The sequence below is a fragment of the Chiloscyllium punctatum genome, chromosome 2, assembly GCF_047496795.1.
Source record: "Chiloscyllium punctatum isolate Juve2018m chromosome 2, sChiPun1.3, whole genome shotgun sequence".
Lineage (NCBI taxonomy): Eukaryota > Metazoa > Chordata > Chondrichthyes > Orectolobiformes > Hemiscylliidae > Chiloscyllium > Chiloscyllium punctatum.
The window spans coordinates 144,641,458-144,664,462 of NC_092740.1; the positions used below are offsets into that span (position 1 = coordinate 144,641,458).

The window sequence follows — 23,005 nt, forward strand, 5'->3', positions numbered from 1 at the left end:
TAAATTATTTTTCTGCTGCATGGAATCCTGAGATTCCTGCAGTATCTTCCAGAACCGGAAGTCATTGAAATCTACAGGACTTCTGAGAGGGAGCATTGTTCATCTGCTCACTGTTCTTTTACCTTAAACCAGTGCCTTCTGGTTAGTAACCAAAGTGAAAATGGTGAAAACAGTTTCTTTTCATTTACTCAGTCAAAGCCACTTGTATTTATAGACACCCGTATTAAATCTCCCCTTAATTTTCTCTGCTCTACAGAGAACCACCTCACTTTCTCTAGCTGCTACAAAACTCAAATTACCAATCCCCATATGTCAACTATAATTTTAACCATGAATACAGAACATCTCACAAATACCAAAATTGTTGGATGTACGAAAATGAAGTCAGTCTAGTTCACCATCTGCAATCTTGCTATACTAATTGTACAATGATAATGTTACTATTAACTAATCATGGTAATTCATCCCTAACTATTAATCTACAACAGATGCAGACAACACGTGTGCAAACCCACTGGAGGTGGGGATTTTGGCAGATCCAAAGTCACCCATTTCTCCTAGACCGGTCACACTTACCAAATGTCATGTTTATATGACACATCCAAAGTTGCTATTGTCTGAAAGTAATCTATTTAATTTTTATGTGAATCGCCCAAGCTGATTTACTCCACTCCCTTAGAGGTATGTTCCCCAACGTCCTCATTGAAATACTTTTAAAATTCATTTAGGGGATGAGGGTGTCGCTGGCCAAGCCAGCCTCTAATGCACATCCCTTAATTACCCAGAAGGTGGTTTCAGAGTGAACCACATTACTGTGGGTCTGGGTCACATGTGCATAGTTTCCTTCCCTGAAGGATTTTAGTGAACCGGATGAGTTTTTCCCAACAATCAACATTTGACCCTTAATTTCAGATAATTCAAATTCCACCATCTGCAGTGGCAGGATTTGTTCCCAGGCTCCTAAAACATTAGCTGGGGTCTCTGGATTAATAGTCCAGTGATATTAGCACGAGGCCATAATCTCCCCTAATGTACTTCAGAGTATTAGTTTTGAATATATTCCACTTTATGTGCAGAATACGTCCTCCGGCTTTATCACTCTTGGGAAACAGAACCTTATTTGGTGTGTGGTCAGTCATGATTATTGTAAGCGGCTTACCATGATCCTTATAATGGGCTTACCATGAACCTTCATGTCAAATAGATACCTGTGAGTAGAGGTATTCAAAAGTAACTGGATCATCTTGTAAAAGTACAAGTGGATCTCTTGGCAGGAAACAAACCCTGAAGAGGCACCTATAATCACGGAGCTCTCGCTTCTGGACCACCTGTGACAAGGTAGAAAACATTTATATCAGGAATTAACTTCTTATTGTCACACTGTGGAAATAATCAACAAAAAAATTTCTTTAAGCTTATGTTTTAAGAAGAAGCATTTTGCACTGGGTGGTGTTGTGAAACAGAGGAGGGAAGCTTCTCTGGATACATTTGTTGATATCAGCCTAGGTTTCCTTTTGTTAAATAGAGGCCCAGTCCCCAAGTTCTTTAATTACTTGCAATGCAATGCTATTTTTAGCAGTCTCAATAAAACTTGTTATTTCTATACTGAATCAATTTTCACATACATTTTGCAGTTGAACATACGAAACATAAGCATTAGGAACTGGGGAAGGCCATTTGGTCTTTCTAGCCTGCTCTACCATTCAACAAAATTATAATTAACATGTACCTTAACTTCACCTTCCTGTACTATCTCCATATCCCTTTGTTCTTTTAGAACACAAAAATCTGCCACCCTCTACCTTGAATAGGCTCGATGTCAGACCATCCTCAGCTCTCCAAATACAGTTATCCAAAGATTCACGACTCAACTCTCTATCCCAGTCCTACTTGAGCAGCATCTTATTCTGAGGGTGTGACCCTATGTCCGAGATTCACCAGCCACGTGGGAACTTACAAAGGGGGGGAGTGACAGCCAAGGGGAAGGCTCTCAATGTGGACACGGCACCTGAAGAAGGATGGACCACCACTCTCTTTCCTCCTATCTTTTAACCAGTCTGCCTAAAGAAAGAGCTGACCCATGCCAAGTATATCATGGCATCGCCATTTAGATCAAGTTAACAATTCCAAATGCCTGTTATTTTCTTTTAAAAATACAGTCTAGTTGCTGATATTGGCACTCACTCATGTACCTTCATTTTATCAGGAGCAGGTTGGAGTGGACAGGAAGGCAGTAAATTAGCCACCTGTCATATTTTATGTTACATGGGACATTAAGAACAGTCCCATGGATTTCCATTCTATCTCCTCGCATTCTTCTGAACTTCAAGAAACACTGAATTCATTTACTCAACCTTCCAACATAAGACAATCACCTCATTCTAGGAACCAGTCTGACTGGTCAAAGCCCCTCTTCTACTGTCACATCCTTCCTTCGGTAGATGGACCCAAACAGTACACAGTCGTTTAGGTGTGACCTCACCAATATCTTGGAATTGTTGTGCGAAGACTGTTTGACTCCTGCATCCAATCCAATTTTTTATCCAAAGTGAACATACAATTTGCCTTCCCAGAAAAGTGATTACCAGGAAATACCACAGGTAATGCAGAGAGACATCTTCTTCACTCCTATGTTGTCTAATATTGATCAGCATTTCTGAACCAGAATTTGATAAAGCCAAGAGATGCTGCTTTGTTCAAATTCCATTTACAAAGTCTCCAAAAATAGAACTTTTCTTTAGGCGTCAGCAGATGGAACTATTTAAAATGCCAGACTTGGACAGCAGTCCAATGTAAGGTAACAAAGCCAACAGATATAGAGGCAAAACAGAAGTTGACTGGAAGAGCTCAGCAGGTCTGGCAGCATTTGTGAAGAGAAATCAGAGTTAATGTGACCCAGTGGGTCCAGTGACCCTTCCTCAGAACTGATACAGAGGACGGTTAAGGGTTTCATTCTGTAGACGTACATGTGGGTAACTTTAGTTGTCTACTTAAAAGCTTGCAAACTCTCAGGGATATCACTCCCTCATGTACACAGTCCACAGAAACCCCAACATACCTGCTCAATGATTTCATCATCATGTAAGAGATAGACCTTGGTGATACTGTATCGTTCCTCCAAAACCAGGGCAAAATGTTCAATACAACGGATGGATAACTTTGACTTCAGGGTGAGGATGATATCCTGTCAAATTGCAGAAGAAAGGGACAACAAAATTAATTTCTTATTGCCTTTCTGAATTTCCTGTTGAAGATATACGGTCTTATTACCTATCCCCAACTTTCACTCACACAATACTCTTCTTCTATTGGCTGATTCCTGGGACGAAGGGGTTGAGTTCTCAGGAGCGGCTAAACAGGTTCGGCCATTATTCACTCGAGTGTAGAAGAATGAGGGGTGACCTGACTGAAACATATAGGATTCTCAGGGGACGTGAAAGGCTGGATGTTGAGAAGATGTTTCCACTTGTGGGGGAATCTCAAACTCGGGGACATAGTTACAGAATGACATGGAAAGGAATTTCTTTTCCCGGAGAAAGGTGAATAGCTGAATTCTCAATCACAAAGAGTTGTGGAGTTGAGATCCCTGAAAGTATTTAAAGAAGCACTAGGTAGATATTTAAAATATTAAGAAGTGAGCATGAAACAGGAGTTGAGGGCTGGAGCAGATCAGCCATGATCTTGCATAATGGCAGGGTAGGAGTGAGGGAGCTAAATGGCCTACTTCTCCACTTGTTCCTTATGCTCTTATGATCTAAGAAGACTCCTAAGGCAACATGATTATAAGCATTGCAGAAATAAGAAGGAAATAGTGTTAAATCATCACTAACGTCCTGCCTTACTCACTGCCCAAGTCTGCAGTCCCTGTTCCATCCACAGTCTACATCCGCTCCTCCATATCTGTGGGAACCCCCTGCTCGATCCAGTGTCCCAACCCCATCCTCCATCCACTCTCCCAACCCCATCCTCCACCCACTCTCCCAAACCCCCTTCTCCACCCACTCTCCCAAACCCCCTTCTCCACCCACTCTCCCAAATCCCCTTCCCCATCCACTCTCCCAAACCCCTGTCACCACCCACTATCCCAACCCCCTTCTCCACCCACTCTCCCAACCCCCTTCTCCACCCACTATCCCAACCCCCTTCTCCACCCACTCTCCCAAACCCCTTCTCCACCCACTCTCCAAAACCCCCTTCTCCACCCATTCTCCCTAACCCCCTTCTCCACCCACTCTCCCAAACCCCCTTCTCCACCCACTCTCCCAAACCCCTTCTCCACCCACTATCCCAACCCCCTTCTCCACCCACTATCCCAACACCCTTCTCCATCCACTCTCCCAAACCCTTTCACCACCCACTATCCCAACCCCCTTCTCCACCCACTCTCCCAAACCACTTCTCCACCCACTATCCCAAACCCCTTCTCCACCCACTCTCCCAGCCACCTTCCCCATCCACTCTCCCAACCTCCTTCCCCACCCACTCTCCCAACTCCTTTCCCCACCCACTCTCCCAACCCTCTTCTCCACCCACTCTCCCAATGCCCTTCTCCACTGTTCCAACCCCCTTTCCCATCCACTCTCCCAAACCCCTGTCCCCATCTACTCTCCCAATCCCCTTCTTCATCCACCCTCCCAACCACCTTCTCCACCCACTCTCCCAACCCCCTTCTCCACCCACCCTCCCAACCCCTTTCTTCACCCACCCTCCCAACCACCTTCTCCACCCACTCTCCCAACCCCCTTCTCCACCCACCCTCCCAACCCCTTTCTTCACCCACCCTCCCAACCACCTCCTCCACCCACTCTCCCAGCCCTCTTCTCCATCCACTATCCCAACCCCCTTCTCTACCCACTCTCCCAACCCCCTTCTTCACCCACCCTCCCAACCGCCTTCTTCACCCACGCTCCCAACCCCCTACTTTACCCACTCCCCTAACCCCCTTCTTCTTCCACTCTCCCAGCCCCCTTCTCCACCCACTCTCCCAAACCCCTTCTTCACCCACCCTCTCAAACCCCTTCTCCACCCACTCTCCCAGCCCCCTTCTCCATCTACTCTCCCAACCACAATCTCTCTCCAATGTCCCAAATCCCTTCCTCATCCATTCTCCCAAACCCCTTCTCCATCCACTGTACCAACCCTCTTCTCCACCTGCTGTCCAAACCCCCTTCTCCATCCACTCACTACATCTCTTGCTCTATAAATTGTCCAAACCTATGCACCATCCACAATCCTGGTGCCTAATATATCGACTCAGAGGGCATGAAGTTCCTGTTTTTTCTCACACTGGCTTTAGGTGGTGAGTAACGTACCCCTACCCTTGGCTGTGAAGACAGTCAGAGCTAACTGGTAAGCCTGGGTGAGTTTCCTGGCCCTTCATTGGGCTCAATGCTAGTATCCTGGGTTGTCAGAAACTGCCTGCCAATCAGAGGCTAGCAGCCTTTGAGTCCTGAAGTCAGGCAAGGCCTGCTCATCATGAGATCCAGCTGCAATAACACAAGTCTTCTTTATCTTCTTGTCACAGGGTGGGAAGGCGATGGGGGATGGTCAGGGAGTTCAGAGGTAGATGCCATTTGGGGTAACTGGAGATCCCCTCCCAATCCGGCAGCGAGGTCACCCTGGTTTTCCAGGGAAACCAACCACCAGCAGGAATGTAAAGAGAGAGACGTCGAAGGTGGTCATTTGAGGCTCTTCAGTGGCCAATAATTGATTACTTAAGACCTTAGCAGATTGAATAGGTTGCCCATGGACCTTCTTGACTAGAACTAATTGGTGACCAGACGTAAAGGGTTGGGGGGCGGGTTACCATATCTCCCAGTACCTCTTCCATTGGCAGGACAGAGCCCATTGTAATTAGCAGTCGTTCTTGTTTCCCTTTCTAACATCTATTGTCTGTCCTGTTCTGTCAACGTCTAAAAGCTTTTGAAAACTTTTTTAATTGCTGGATACATTAACTTGCAAAGATGGAAAAGCATTTTCGGAGTTGACTTATTTCAGTTATCATACATGAACCTTGACAATCCTCACTGCAGAATTTGGCCTTTAGCGGATAAATGCTTTCATCCATTTTGCAGTGAATACAAGACTTTGGATATGACCTTGAAAGTCAGATTAAAAATCAAGGGTTGACCAACAAGCCTACATCAATAATTTTTGTTCTATGTTTTGTTTGCTATTCTGCAGATTCGGTTGCTTTTGTATACTGTTCATGTGCATTAAAGAAAGGGACAGCATTCGGACAACACATTTTTATCACCAAAAGATGTTCCAAAGTGCTTTAATGCCAAAGAGCGACTTTTGAAACATGATCAGTATTGTACCTCAAAGTTCGCTCATTTCACAGATTACCAGATGGCTACAGTATAATCAATCTTGCTCTTTCAGTTCATAACCAAATTAAAATCTCAAAGAAATTATTGAACTATGATTCCCTTCCAACCTTCAATGTCTCCAGACTGTTAGACTTTGGATTGACATCCAGTACTGATGAGAGAAGATTTCTTCAAACTGAATACCAGAAAGACTAAAGCTATTATTTTCAAGTCCTGCCATTCTCTAGTTACCAATTCCACCTCTCTCTCAACTAGCTGAGGCTGAACCAGACTTTGCAACCTGGGTACCACATTTGACCAGAGATCTTACCACAAATCCACATCATCACTCAGACTGCCTATATCCCACCTCAATACTATTGCCTGACTCCATCCTCGACTCATCTGTTGCTGAAACACTCGACTGCAACTTAATTATATTGAGGTCCGAATTCCTGCCCGGTGTCCCCTCTCCCACCCTTCATAGATGATAGCTTATCCAAAAATCTGTTGCCTCCATTTAACTTACAAGTTCCTCTTCACCCCAACCCTGTCTCTTTGGTGTACACTGACTTGACCATTATCCTTCATTTCAAAACCCTCCATTTTCTTGACCATCTTTATTTCTGTGTGTCCTCCACTCCTACCATCCTCCAAGACACCTACATTCTTCAAATTCTGGCCTCATTCAACTCCCTGACTTTAAACATTCCATCGCTGATAGCCAAGATCAGCATTTCCCTGCCTTTCCATCCCTTTCACCTCCTTTAAGACACATCTCTTTCACTAAGAGTTTTATCATTTATCCTAGTATCTCTTTATATGATTTGTGTCAATTTTGGTTTCATAAATGTCCTGTGAAACACCTGAGTAAATACACTCTATAAATGCAGATTGTTGTCATTGATGTTGTTAATAAAAATCATTTTAATATAAGGAGCAGATCAGAATACTGAGATTCTGAAATAAAAAAAATAGAAAAAGCTGGAAATAATAAACCTGTCAGACTGTATCTATGGAGAGAGAAACAAAATTAAAGTTTCAGCATTAATGAAGAGCATATTTCAGAATTAGAGAGAGTTGGAGATGTAACAGGTTCAAAATGAGTATTGCAGGCAGAGAGCAGTGAGTGGTGAAAGAGAAAAAGGAAAGATCTGTGATGGAAGGCAGGAGAGATTAAATGACAAGGTGGATGATTTCACTGGGCAAAACAGGATGTTAATGAAACAAACATTGGTGATGGAGTAATAGTGAAGAAGGTTATCTCAGAGTACAAGAGGATCTTGATCAGGTGGGTCCATGGGCCGAGGAATGGCAGATGGAGTTTAATTTAGATAAATGTGAGGTGCTGCATTTTGATAGGGCAAATCAGGGCCGGACTTATACACTTCATGATAAGGTCCTGGGGAGTGCTACTGAACAAAGATACTTAGGAGTGCAAGTGCATAGTTCCTTGAAACTGGAGTTGCAGGTGGTGAAGAAGGCATTTGGCATGTTTGTCAGTGCATTGGTCAGTGCATTGAATATAGGAATTGAGAGGTCATGTTGCAATTGTACAGGAAACTGGTGAAGCCACTTATAGAATACTACGTTCAATTCTGGTCGCCTTGCTATAAGAAATACATTCTTAAGCTTGAAAGGGTTCAGAAAATATTTAAAAGGATGTTGCCAGAGTTGGAGGCTTTGAGCTATAGGGACAGGCTGAACAGGCTGGGGCTGTTTTCCCTGGAGCGTAGGAGGCTGAGGGGTGACCTTATAGAGGTTTATAGAAATCAGGAGGGGCATGGATAGGATGACTGGTCAAGATCGTTTTCCTGGGGTAGGGGAATCCAAAATTAGAGGGCATAGGTTTAAAGTGAGAGGGAAAAGATTTGACAGGGACCTGACAGGCAACTTTTTCACACAGAGGCTGGTGCATGTATGGAATGAGTTGCCAGAGGACGTGTTGCAGGCTGGTACAATTGCAACATTTAAAAGGCATGTGAATGGGGAGATGAATAGGAAGAGATTAGAGGGGTATGGGCCAAATGTTGACAAATGGGACAAGATCAGATTGGGATATCTGGTCAGCATGGTTGAGTTGGACCGAAGGGTCTCTTTCCGTGCTGCATGACTCCATGACTGTATGACTCTATTACAAGACAAAAGAACAAGCTAACTAATTTCAGTCAAACAGCCTGTTCCTTGAATTTGGAACCAGTCATTTATTGGATGTTTATGTCTCACTAGTGCTCCCAGAGGAGACCTCTGTTTAAAGGTAAGGTGCTTTATCTGAATGATAAATCCAAATCAATCTCGCTATTATTTATATTAATGAATGCTAGATTGCCCATAGCAACTTCCATGGTTAGATAACAAATCTGAGTCTTTACTACACATCATATTGAGTGAAATATATCCCTGGGATCACTTAGTGGTCACAGCTTGTAAAAACATTATGGCACTTGAATGGAAATGTTGATTTACAACATTCAGTGTTAACAAAGCATAAACAAAAATTGTGACAATGAAAAGTAACATTTGTAGACAGGAACGAATGGTCTAGAATTGGTTTTTAAATCAGAATTAGATTTTAGGTTTTATTGTCACGTGTACTCAAGTATAAAAGTATAGGAGTATGGTGACAAGTTACAATGCCACCACACACGGCACCACGTTAGGTACAAAGTTAGGGGCAGCACAGTGACTCAGTGGTTAGCACTGCTGCCTCACAGCGCCAGGGACTGGGTTCGATTCCAGCCTCAGGCAACTGTCTGTGTGGAGTTTGCACCTTCTCCCTGTGTTGACGTGGGTTTCTTTCAGGTGCTCTGGTTTCCTCCCACAATCCAGAGATGTGCAGGTTAGGTGAATTGTCCGTGCTAAATTGCCCACAGTGTTCAGCGATGTGTAGGTTAGGTGTATTAGTCAGGGGAAATGTAAAGTAAAAGGGTAGGGGAATGGGTCTGGATGGGATAGTCTTCAGAGAGTCAGTGTGGACTTGTTGGGCCAAAGGGCCTGTTTCCACACTGCAGGGATTCTATAAAATAAAAGTTCTACCTATTACAAACTTTAGGTACAAAAATAGAGAAATAAAGAAAAAAAGCACCATCATCTCTCTCCTACATCTTTGTCACTAATGCTACTTTAATCCATCGACAACTGAATTAAAATTTTTCCCTCATTTACTGCCCTCCCCACCAAGCCCATCCCCAACACCTCCTCCCTCCCTCCTACCCCACCCCCAGTCGATGGTTAAAATTAATAGTACATTCAAAGCTGAGCAAAATCAACAAATGGGAAAATATCACAGCAAGGAACAAAGAACACCTATAGCCGTCATTACCTTCACTGTTGTATTTTTCTCATATCGAAAGGCTTTGGTCTGTCCATTTTCCAAATACACCTTGAGAACACTGGGCATGAAAAGTAGTGAGTTACCCTGCGGGAATGATAAAACACAAAATTCTAGGATTATTTATGAAAACAGATAAGCAAAATAACATAATAGACTCCTCATTATCGTTGTTACAAATACTAAAATGAGGGACAGCAGAGAGAGTGTGTGTACGCATATATAAAATATATAGGTGTGGATGTATTTGTGCATCTGCATGTGTGTGTGCGTGCACATTTATGTTTCTGTGTATCTTTGTCTGTGTGTGTGTATGCATTTGTGTGTGTTTGCCTGTGTGTTTGTATGTGTCTGTGTTTGTGTGTGTCTGCGTATGTGTGCCTGTGTGGGTGTTGGTATCTGTGCTTGTGTGTGTGTCTGTATCTGTGTCTGCGTATGTGCATATGTCTGTGCGTGTGTGTGTGTGTGTGTGTGTGTGTGTACATGTTTTTGTGTTTGTGCCTAGTGATATGTACAGTTTGCCTCCAATATCCCTCCTGGAGTTTCAGATCCAATCTCTCCAGGTATTCATGAAGTTCTTGCTGTCATTTTGTTCCAAAGTTCACTCACATACACACATCCATAGAAAAGCTCAGCCAATCCTTTGGGATTAAACAATAAAAAAAACCATCACAGCCACAGGAGTTTTCTATGGTTTTGTCCGGAGACCAGGCCAAACAAAGCAACTGGTTTGGAGGGACCACACTGAAGATCAGGAATCCAGAGTGGGGTTGAGGTAGTGTGCATCTTGTGCCTAAAGTTCCAGATTTACAGCCTTACTAAGGGCCTTGTTGTAGGTTTAGATTAGATTCCCTACAATGTGGAAACAGACTCTTCGGCCCAACCAGTCCACAACGACCCTCCGAAGAGTAACCCACCCAGACCCATCCCTCTCTGACTAATGCACCTAACACTATGGGCAATTTAGCATGGCCAATACACCTGACTTGCACATCTTCGTGACTGTGGGAGGAAACCGGAGCACCCGGAGGAACCCCACGCAGACACGGGGAGAACATGCAAACTCCACACAGACAATCGACCAAGCCTGGAATCAAACCTGGGACTCTGGTGCTGTGAGGCAGCAGTGCTAACCATTGAGCCACCCTAAGTGCTGCCCTAAGTAGAGTTAGTAGATCTAATGAAGGACATACAGTTACTTCAGATTAGTGAAAGAAGTCCTCAAAATGTGGCTAGTTGAAGGGCACTAAATTTTGATCTGGGCATCCAAAAAAGTAGTGGCATAACTGAGAGTTGGCACCATGGTATGAAGTATCAGGGGATCAAATGTCCACACACGTCTGGAGCACAAACTGTTTTTAATAACCTGATGGGGAAGACACACAGGTTCCTTCCAGTTCCACATTACCTGTAGGGAGGCAGAAGTAGGAAACCACAGGCCAGTTATGTGTGGCACCTTATCAAATGCTTTCCAGAAGTCCAGATATACTACATCTGCAGGACCCCCATTACCAACTTCACTTGTTACATCTTCAAAGAGCTCTAGCAAATTAAATGAATTACTCTTCATAAAGAAAATGAATTATTCTTCATCAAACCACACTAACTGTGGTGGGTTGTGTTTTACTTTACAAATGTAATACTACTTAATAATGAATTTAAACAATTTCCCAATGACAGACATTAAACTAACCATTCTGTGGTTTCCTACTTTCTATTTCCCTCCCATTTTGAACTATTGTCTTACATTAGCAATTTTCCATCCACTAGAACCTTTCCAGAATTCGGGACATTTTGGAATACTATAAATAATGTATCCAATCTCCATGCTGTCACTTCCTTTAAGACTATACTGTATAGGTCATCAGATCCTGGGGACTTGTCTGCCTTTAATCCCAATACTTTGCTCAGAATTTTCTCCCTATTGATGGTGATTGCTACAAATTCTACCTTTTCTATAATCTCTGCATTACCTGTTACCATTGGGATGGTTTCAGTGTCTTCCACTGTGAAAACTGAGGTAAAAAATCGATTTAGAGTCTCTGCCATTTCTGTGCTCCCCACTATTAACTCCTCGACCTCGAAAGGGCCAACATTCATTTTAGCTACTCTCCTTTTTATATACTGATAAAATTATTTCCTGTCTGTTTTTATATTTTGAACTAGTTTTCTTTCATAATTAACCTTCGTTCTTTTTATTACTTTTGAGTCACCTTTTGCTGGTCTTTAAAAGTTTCCCAATCCTCCAGCCTGCCATTGCCCTTTACAATATGGCATGCCTTTGTTTTTGCCCTTATGTTATCTTTAACTTCCTTAGTTAGCTATGGATGCATTTATCCCTCTTATATTCTTTTCTTCCTTTCTAAATATATTTTAGTTGGAGGAATTAAATATCTCCTTTAATGTTCATCAATAGTCCTACATTTTAGTCTTTCCACCTGGTCCACGAGGGCCAAATCTGTCGATTTCCCTATGTAATTAGCTTTTTTTAATTCTAGAATGCTGGTATGGGACTCAGGTTTCACTCACGCTCACCACAATCAACATTATTCAGGCCCTCAGGAAGCATAAAACCAATAAGACACCTAGTGATTTATAGAAAAATACACGTTACCCAGTCCAGAACATTCTGAGAGCAAATCAGATTAATTATAATCTGGCTGAACTAGTCAGTGGGCTAAATGCCTGTAGAAGGCACAAACCTGTGGGTGGCCATTGACAATCACTTCCTCAGCAAAGCGTACTTTGACTGGGTTGCTTTTCAATCTGGCTCGCCTTTCTTCAGTAATAAATGATGACTTGGGCCCCTGTATACAAACAGAAACCATGACACTTAAACAACAGCTTTGGCGTTTTGTGTTGACAATGTGTGGCAATTGGGAAAGCCCTGCACTGATGTTTTGAATTCCAAAAGTTTGATTGTAACCTAAAATACGAACATACAAACAAGGATTAAGAGAGTAGGCCTATGAGCCTCCTTCACTCTTCAATAAAATCATGGCTGTTCCGACTTTATTGTAGGATCCAGGCCCTTCACCCCAACAAGTCCACACCAACCTTCCAAACAGTAACTCACCCAGACCCATTCCCCAACCCCTGACTAATGCACCTAACCTACCCAACCCTGAATACAATGGGCAATTTAGCACTACCAAACCACCTAACCTGCACATCTTTGGACTGTGGGAGAAAACCGGAGCACCAGGAGGAAACCCACGCAGACATTGGGAGATTGTGCAAACTCCACACGGTCACCCGAGGCTGGATTCGAACCGAGGTTCCTGGCCCTGTGAGGCAGCACTGCTAACCACTGAGCCATCATGCTTCCTCTTGATTTTAACCTCAACTCTACATTCCTGCATCTCCCTGATAATCTTTCAACTCCTCAGTCATCAAGAAACTGTCTATCTCTGCCTTTAAAAATATTTAAATACTCTGCATTCAGTGCCTTGTGAGGAAGGGAATTCTAAAGGCCTACAACCCTTTGAGAGAAAAAGGGTTTCCTCATCTTTGTTTTAAATGGGTGCCCCCCTATTTTAAAATAATGATCTCCAGTTCTCAGATTCTCCCACAGAGGAAACCTGAATTCTTTCAGCATTCACCCGTTCAAGACCACTTGAGATCTTAGATGTTTTAGTTAATTCATTTATAACTCTTCAAAACTCCACGGGATACAAGCCCATCCGACCTAGCCTCTCCATCTAAGGCAATCCACTTATTCCAGGTATTCCTTCTCTGAACTGCTTTCGATGCGTTAACATCCTTCCGTAAGTACAGTGACCAATACTTTATACAGTACTCCAGATGTGTTCTCCCCAATGCCCTGTAAAATTAATGTATAACCTCCCTACTCTTGCAGTTAATTCCCCTTGCAATAAACCATTCAAATTTTGCCATGTGACCTTTTGTATCCATCTGAAAGAGGACATGGCATCTTGGTTTAATAATTCAACTCTAAAAGTGTAGTGCTTGCCTCAGTCTTGCACTGGAGCTCATCCAATATCCCCGTAATATCATGGACTTCTAGCTAGATAGAGAGAACTGGAGGTCTAGTTGATGGGTGTTGCTCCACTTTAGGATATGCTGAGATTAATGATCAAATCTTCATTTGTATCCTGCATAAAGCTTCTTTGATTATGTAGCTTGATAACACATCACACAAGACAAATGGCCACTGAAGCATGAATCAAACCCTTCTGACATGAGCTGGTTGAATTTGTGTCAAACTTGGACCCGTGCACAGTCTCATCAAGCCCCATCAAATGTTAATTGAACATAAAGCACCATCCTGTTCTGAGTCAGGTGGCTTTCTGCAAGCTTACTTCAAGACATCTCTTAATGCTAAGGAAACAGGGTCAATTGAAGTTTTCAAGACTAAGCTTGATCGATTTTTGTTGGAATACTCAGCGACAGTGAGTAGACAGAGATGAGGTACAACTGACTGAAGGAACAGGCCAAATAGCCTGCTCCTGTTCTCGTGTCCAAGATCAAGTGCTCACTGTAGATGTCAGCATCCATCCCAGCTATAGATCCGTTATATCTGAGCTGAGAGGAATATCATGTCATTCAAACTGCCATTGCAAATGCCAGACTAAAGTATTTGGGAATGAATCTGAATCACGTCGAGTGAATCTCTTCTGGACTGCAACGAGTTGCGAATAAACCCATAGAATCCCGACAGTGTAGACACAGGCCATTTGGCCCAACAGGTCCACACCGACCCTCCGAAGAGTATCCCACCCAGATCCATTCCCCTACCATATAGCTCTACATTTCCCCTGACTAATGCACTTAACCCACACATCCCTGAACACTGTGGGCAATTTCGTAATTTAATATGGAAACTTCACACAGACAGTCGCCCGAGGCTGGAATCGAACCGATGACCATGAGTAGCATTGGAAAGCTCTGCTTTTTAAAGTCGAAAGGTTGTACTTACTGAGGCATTTCGCAGTACAGTCACTGTAACAGTGTTACCACATTCCCTGCAATAAACAATTTGACAAATATTAAAACAATATGGGTCCAGTGCAGAAAAAAAAGGACGCTTGACTAAAACCTGCAAAATTATGCTCCTGGCGCAGAATATTATTTTCTGAGATCACAGGAGATCACAGGCTTGAACTTAACACCAACACATAAGACTCATAAGAGTTGAACAGCGTGGAACCAGACCCTTTTGTCCAACTTGTCCTCACTGACCAGACATCCCAATCTGATCTAGTCCGTCTATCTCACTCAGATTGTAGTTCAATGTTAAAAATAAAATTGCCACTATCTTACAAGACCCATGGGACTGCGCTCTCATTTGAGAAAGAGAGGTGACTGGTGAATTAGAATTAGGTTCATTGTCACGTGTACTCAAGTTACAAAAGTACTGGAGTGCAGTGAAAAGTGTACAATGTCACCAACACAGTGCCATCTTAAGTACAAAATACCTAGATATAAATCTCAGGTATAAAATTAGAGAAAATAAAGAAAGAAGTTACAGAACATGACAGATATACACAGTATAAGTTAGGAAAATAAGAAATAAAGAAATAAAAAGATTCACATTGCAGTCTTACTATTGTTGGGGGGTGGGGGTTCAGAACTAGAGGGCATAGGTTTAGGGTGAGAGGGGAAAGATATAAAAGGGCTTGAAGAGGCAATGTTTCACGCAGAGGGTGGTGCGTGTATGGAACAAGCTGCCAGAGGAAGTGGTGGAGGCTGGTACAATTACAACATTTAAAAGGCATCTGGATGGGTATATGAATAGGAAGGGTTTAGAGAGATATTGGGCTAAGCGCTGGCAAATGGTACCAGATTAGGTTCGGATATCTGATCAGCATGGATGAGTTGGACAGAAGGGTCTGTTTCTGTGCTATACATCTCCATGACTCTCTGACTCTATTGGGGCTTTCGGTAATGGTAGTGGTTTAACTTGAACCTCAGACAAGGGGAAAGGTTGAGAAGGAGAGTCCTTCATGGTAACCAATGTCTATACAAAGACATCAGCATCAGAAACATTTCTGGTAAACAATAGCACTAAAGCTCCAGTGTAAGTCCAGAGTTCAGATACAAAGGGCAGATATCTTTGTATAAACACTCTCCCACAGCCCAGATTAAAGCAGAGTGAAGTCTAATGAATACGTCCGCCTTATACATTCTGGATTTGATCCTGAACACATTAGAGATTGAAATACATCTAAAAGAGTACAAGTCATAACTCAGACCATACTTAGTTTTACATAATCGGTTCTTACAAACCCTGCCTCCAATGTTTGGCATGTATTTAAATTGGGATTGCAGTGAGGTTTTCTACACAAGTGGAATATTCTGCTAAACAGTTCTTAAGATCCAGCCAGACAACACTGTTTAAGCCCAAAACCTTTGATAACACCTTTGACAGGAAGCAATTCAAATTCAGTAAAGTTACTGAGAGATTCTTTTGTAATGATCCCTACCTTAGCACTGAATCCTAGAGCTGCAAGCATTGGACAGGAGCAATATATTCCAACAAAAGAGACTCTGGGTTTGACAAATGCACACGCTACATATATCTTGATTTGGTTTATCATTTATGAACAATCTTTAACTTGAAATGCTTTCTTTAACTGCATTTCTGATAGAATACACTGAATTGTAAATAGTGGGACTATGGATACAATGGAGAATTCATCTGAGGTAAGCAAGCAAGAACTCAACTGTGTGGATAATAGAGTGTTCAACTGTGTGTATTTATGGAGAAATTGGCTGTACGTGTAATGGGGTACTGGTTGTTTGTGTAGGGTACACAACGGAGCATTCAATAGTACTTGAAATGGAGTTCTTGATTGTGTGTATATGGAGTATTTGACTATATGTATATTCAAGTATTTGACTGTATGTGTAACCTGACAGTGCATATATCAAAGAAAGAGAAAGTGAGGACTGCAGATGCTGGAGATCAGAGTCGAGAGTGTGGTGCTGGAAAAGCACAGCAGGTCAGGCAGCATCCGAGGAGCAGGGGAGTTGACGTTTCGGGAAAAAGCCCTTCAACAGGAATAAAGGATTTCTGATGAAGGGCTTTTGCCTGAAATGTCGATTCTCCTGCTCCTCGAATGCTGCTTGACCTGCTGTGCTTTTCCAGCATCACACTCTTGACGCATATCAAAGCATTCAATTGTGCATACAAGTTTGTCTTTGTATTTGAATTTTCAAATGTGTTTAAAATGGGGTATTCAATTGTGTTTGCATGTAATAGAGAACTAGGCAAGGTGTGTAATGGAATAGTCAACCTTGTGTGTGAAAAAATATTCAACAGTCTGTGTAATGGAATTTTCGATTGAAATGTCGACTGTGCGTGCAGCAGAATATTTGTCTCTGTGAGTAATTGAGAACTCAACTGTTTGTGTAATTCAATATATGTAATGGTTTATATTATAGAACACTATTGTGCAAGATGTCTTGGTGAGCTGCTGTAGAACTATGGAGACATATGACACTCAATTAAATCTTGTTGGTGATCTCCCTTTAGAACTGCAAACAATTTTCTACACTTTAGCTTTGTTTTATTTTCTGAGTTTGCCACCAACAACTTGCATTTATATAGCACTTTGAATGTCATAAAACTTCATAATTCAAACTTCATAGCACGTTCACCTATTGAAGAACTTAAAGACAGCCCTCAAATAAGGTCATAGAGATGTACAGCACAGAAACAGACCCTTCAGTCCAATGTATCCAGGCTGAACAGATATCCTAAATTAATCTAGTCCCGTTTGCCAGCATTTGGCCCACATCCCTCTCAACCCTTCCTATTCAGATGCCTTTTAAATGTTGCAATTGTACCAGCCTCCATCACTTCCTCTGGCAGCTCATTCCATACATGCAGCACCCTCTGCGTGAAAAGGTTGCCCCTTAGGACCCTTTTAGATCTTTCCCCCTCACCCTAAACCTATGCCCTCTGGTTCTGGACGCCCCCACCCCAGGGAAAAGCCATTGGCTATTTACCCTAACCATGCCTCTCATGATTTTATAAACATCTGTAAGGTCAGCCTCCGATGCTCCAGAGAAAACAGCCCCAGCCTGTTCAGCCTTTCCCTGTAGCTCAAATCCTCCAACCCTGGCAACATCCTTGTAAATCTTTTCTGAGACCTTTCAAGTATCACAACATCCTTCCGACAGGAAGGAGACGAGAATTGCACATAATATTCCAAAAGTGGCTTAACCAATGTCCTGTACAGCCACAACATGACATCCCAACTCCTATGTTCAATGCATTGACCAATAAAGGAAACCATAACATCTTCTTCACTATCCTGTCTACCTGCGACTCTGGTCATTAATGATTAGCTGGTGGTAACTATTAAAACTTTACATTCAGTGAATGAGCTAAAAGGGTCCTCACCTAATAATGTTATCGATATGTTCCTGGGAAATTGTATCCAGAGTAATGTTGTTAATTTGTAAAATCTGGTCTCCTGGGAATAGCTTTCCCTCTCCAGGACCACCTAAGAAGCAAAATGAAGTCAGCATATTTTTGAATGGAGCATTAGTTGTCCCTCACAGAAAGAGGAGAAAAAGCTGAAAGTACATGGGAAGCTCATTAGCAAATGCAAAGGATAAAAAAAACACACAGATAATTATTCATACTTTTTTTTACAACTGCACATCTTGCTGCCTGAAGCTTGTCTCATCTCAATGAAAAGGGAATGATGCATTTCTCAGATTGTGGAGAGAGAGAGAGAGAGAGGTGGATTGTACCTGTTTGGGACTTTCTTATAGAGAACTAGGGAACACAGATAATGTCAATGGGACTAAGGATTCTTGTGTGTGTTGAATAATCACAGCGTAGAACCAGCAGACCAGCATGCTAGAAATCATAAGGAAATTGATATTGGACCAAGGACAGGAGCTCACCAAAATAACCAAAGCAAATCTGCCTGTGTGGAGTTTCTACGTTCCCCCTCCATGTCTATGTGGGTTTCCTTTGGGTGCTCCGGTTTCCTGCCAATCCAAAGATGTGCAATTTAGGTGGACTGGCCATGCTAAATTGCCCCATAGTGTGTAGGCTAGATGGGTTAACTGTGTTAAATGTGGAGTTAAGGAGATTGGGTGAGATGCTGTTCAGAGGGTTAGTGCAGACTCAATGGGCCGAATAGCCTCTATCTGCACGGTAGGGATTCAATGATGATTCTATGAAAATAATGAACAAGTTAAAGGCATGAAAGTGTGACAAATCACCCAGAGCAGAAGATTCCATGCCAGAGTTTTAAAGGAGAATTGGTGCAGACAATACATATACCCTGACTGTAACCTGTCAAAGCTGAGGAACTGGTCCCATAGACTGAAAAATTACTCATGTCACTCCAACAGTTGAGAAAGGGAGAAGAACTGCATCAGAGGTCAGATCAGTTTTCCTTCGTGTGAATCCAAGGAAAGTGATGGGACCACACGGAGTACCAGGCCCTGCACTCAGAGCGTGCGCAGATCAACTGGCAGAGGTCTTCTTGGACATCTTGAACCTCTCCCTGCAGCAGGCCACTGTCCCTGCCTGTTTCAAGAGGGCCAACATCATCCCTGTGTCTCAGAAGGCTCGTGCAGCATGTCTCAATGACTACCGCCCAGTGGCCCTAACTTCAATAGTCATGAAGTGCTTTGAAAAGCTGGTCATGGCATTAATCAACTCCAGCCTCCCCACTACTCTTGACCCACTCCAATTTGCCTATCGAACCAACAGATCCATGTCAGATGCCATATCACTTGCCCTTCACTCCTCCCTAGAACATCTTGACACCAAGAACAGCTACGTGAGAATCCTACTCATTGACTACAGTTCAGCTTTCAACACTATTATTCCCTCGAGACTGATTACTAAACTTAGTGATCTCAGACTAAGCCCCACTCTCTGCAACTGGATCCTCAGTTTCCTGACCCACAGGCCACAATTAGTGAAGACTGGGGACAATATTTCATCCTCACTAACACTCAACACTGGAGCCCCTTAGGGTTGTGTACTCATCCCCCTACTGTACTCACTGTATACCCATGATGCGTCACCAAATACCAGACTAATGCCATTTACAAGTTCGCTGATGATACCACCATAGTCAGTCAAATTTCAGATGGTGACGAAACAGACTACAGACAGGAGGTGGAGGACCTGAAAAAATGGTGCACTGAGTACAACCTAGCTCTCAATGTCGGCAAAACCAAGGAACTCATTATTGACTTTCGGCACAGAGTGCACATTAACAGCACAGAGGTGGAACGACTGGAGAGAGTCAAGCTCTTCGGAATGGTCATCCATAACAAGCTTTCTTGGACTCTTCATGTGGGTGCACTGATTACAAAGGCCCAACAATGTCTCTTCTCCCTCAGGCAGCTGAGGAAATTTGGCATGACGGTGAATATCCTTGTTATATTTTATAGGTGCGCCATTGACAGCATTCTGTCAGGACTTATCACTGCTGTACCAAACAAGATTTGGAGATGTGGTGAACTCGGCCCGGATAATCATAAAGGCCAACCTCCCATCTATAGAATCCATCTATCAGGCCCACTGTCAAGGAAAGGCCGCCAGCATTCTTAAAGATCCATCCCACCCTGGCAATGTTTTTCTACAACCTCTACCATCGGGAAGAAGGTACAGAAGCCTGAACACACGCACCAACCGGTTTCATAACAGTTTCTACCCTACTGTTGTTAGAATACTGAATGAACTCACAAACTCTTAACATTCGCCTGTACCTGTGTTTTTGTTTTTGCTGCTGTTTACCTATTATTTACTTATCTGTGCTACTGAACTATGCTCGCAAGACAAAGCTTTCCACTGTGCCTTGGTACACGTGACAATAAATTACATTAAATTAAATTCAGAAGCCTGGTGAATTATAGCCCAAATAACCTCACATCTTGCATTGGCAAATATCTAGGCCTATCATTAAGGACAGAGTGGCTGAAGATGTAGCTAATTTTCAGCCGATCAGAGACAGTAGTAAAGGCCCTACAAATCTCTATGAACTTTTTTAAATACGTGAGGAGAGAACCTCTGGGTCCTAACGTCCACTGGTCATATCTCACCCCTTGGAAAAAATCCAGCAATGAGATGATAAGCCACTTTTATGATCTTATTGTGGGGTGGGTTCTTGAGGAAGGGGTCTCAGGAGGAGTTGGAGGCTTGGATTGGGGTGCGGATTTGAGGCCATTCCTTGCCCCCATCCCTGCCCCCATTGTCACTAGTTGGATAAAATGCAGGCTCTATTCCTTAACCTAGTTTGCAAGTTGTCATGGTTTCTCAGTTTGGAAATTAGGCACCTTTGTTGACCACCAGGGGGCAGATAATTTGGAAGGTGACGGGTTCAGGCCCTGAATTGACCATTTTGGTGGAAGTCAAGAAGGCTATCTATGGATCATTTTAATTAATTACCGAGGTGGCAGGAAGAGGGTGAGGGGCCAAGCCCATTATATCACCTTCTGACCACCTTCGGGGAAGAGAAAATTCCAGTGTAAGTATTGTCACCATGGCAAAGCTGACAAAGTGTTGTCAGAGGACTGTGTGGGAGGAAGAGTGAGATGAGTCAGGGTTAATGCTGGAGGTGTTGAGATGGACTGTATCAGTTAAAAGCCCTGCCCCTATCAGACCCTCTTGAAAACACTTCAGGCCTTCCCTCAGATTAGATGACTTACAGTGTGGAAACAGGCCCAACAAGTCCACACCGACCCACTGAAGTGCAACCCACCCAGACCCATTCCCCTACCTTTAGCCCTTCACCTAACACTACGGGCATTTTAGCATGGCCAGTTCACCTAACCTGCACATTTTTGGACTGTGGGAGGAAACCGGAGCACCCGGAGGAAACCCACGCAGACACGGGGAGAATGTACAAACTCCACACAGAGGCGGGAATTGAACCCGTGTCTCTGGCGCTGTGAGGCAGCAGTGCTATCTGCTGTGCCAACGTGCCGCCCACATTGGAACATTCCATTCCCAGGGTATTTACCTGCAGTGACAGACCTCACACATACTGGTGTATCTTCTGAGACCATAAAGCCGTAGTCCAGAAGTGGATCTTTGATAATCTTCACTGTCACCTTCAAAGGGCTGCTCAGCTGGTTTGTGTTAGCAGCTGCTCCATCGGCTGGACCTTGATTTCTTCAATCACAAACAAAGCAAGAGTCGTATTTGTCAATCATTGTCAGTATCTTATTATTTTCCATATTATTTTCCATATTATTTAATCCACCTTGCACTCATCCTCACCGCACCCCTTCAATCCCCCATCCCCCACCCCCAGCCTGGACTCTGTCAGGTTCCTGCAAAATTCTCACTCGTAGCCTCTCCCCATCGCATTGGCTTTCTGAGAGCTAGGTCATTGTAAAAGGGATTTCCTCTGCTTCTCTGTATCCACCTCAAAACTGACACACCCATCCTCTAGGACAAGAGGGACCTGCCAAATCCAGGGTGAAAAATTCCAGCAAGCTGTTTCAAGAATGTCAAAGGATCAGAAGATTCTTGGTGAGTTAATAGAATCAAAGACAGAGGCTAAGAATCACAGAACGGCTGCCCTGTCCAAACTGTAGCAAATTGGTTAGGATGAGATCAAAATGTAGTTAGTGAATAAAACCAGGAAATTTTCAGCAAGTTTGGCAGCATCTGTGGAGAAATTTTCAGGTTAGTGAGTCACTGATGCACCCATTGAGGTGAATGATCAGTCCACGGTCTAGAATGGCGGAACAGGCTCAAAGGGCTGAATGGTCTGCTCAGGCTCCAATATGCCTTCATCAGAAGTGGATAAAGTCAGGGTGCGATTTCCCCTCCCTGGAGATGGTGAGGAAAAGGCAAATATTTGGCTGAGTTCACCCAGAGGCATACTCAGTCCCTTTCTCACCACCTCCACATCCGGGCAGGAAAATCCACGGTGGGCATCCTCAGCCTGCCAACAAGTGAAGCTTTTGAATCATCAGCTAATGGGCACTTTCGGGCCTCAGCCACTCATTGGCCTGAATACCCTCTCTCCCAGCTAATAAGAACAGGGTGTGTTTTCTTCACAGGGAACCTCCACTTGCCTCAATCTGGGGCTAATTGGGACAGGGAGAGGTTCTCATCCCATCCCCAATAGTGTCCCCAAAATACCCACTTACTTACCCACTGGTGAAGCTGGTCATGGTGTGCCACTTGTGCTTCCACCATACTCCCTGAGCCTACAAATCTCTGATTGGCCAGTTACCTGTGGGTGGGTGGTGGGCAGGGCAAGGATTCAGTGAGCAAGCTCCTGATTGGACAAAGGAGAAGCCCTTAAGTACTAAATTGATGCTCAATACAATGAGTGTTCATGCTGGGGTGATAGAGGGGGCTAGTAGGTTAATGCCCCATGAAGTCACCTATGCCTGCACTTAG

At 43.4% G+C, this 23,005-nt stretch overlaps 1 protein-coding gene across 1 annotated transcript in view; it reads right to left on the minus strand.

Annotated features, from left to right (window-relative positions):
* The window catches only part of LOC140492499 (FERM and PDZ domain-containing protein 1-like), a 43,099-nt gene extending 20,326 nt beyond the window's left edge, over positions 1 to 22,773 (minus strand). The window contains exons 1-8 of the mRNA XM_072591401.1: positions 22,754 to 22,773; positions 21,609 to 21,760; positions 18,014 to 18,116; positions 14,582 to 14,627; positions 12,345 to 12,449; positions 9,634 to 9,729; positions 3,059 to 3,184; positions 1,209 to 1,328 (exon numbers count right to left, since the gene is read on the minus strand). Coding sequence (XP_072447502.1) covers positions 1,209 to 1,328; positions 3,059 to 3,184; positions 9,634 to 9,729; positions 12,345 to 12,449; positions 14,582 to 14,627; positions 18,014 to 18,116; positions 21,609 to 21,760; positions 22,754 to 22,773 — 768 coding nt within the window. The remainder of the gene's footprint in view (positions 1 to 1,208; positions 1,329 to 3,058; positions 3,185 to 9,633; positions 9,730 to 12,344; positions 12,450 to 14,581; positions 14,628 to 18,013; positions 18,117 to 21,608; positions 21,761 to 22,753) is intronic.
* Positions 22,774 to 23,005: the final 232 nt, after the last annotated feature.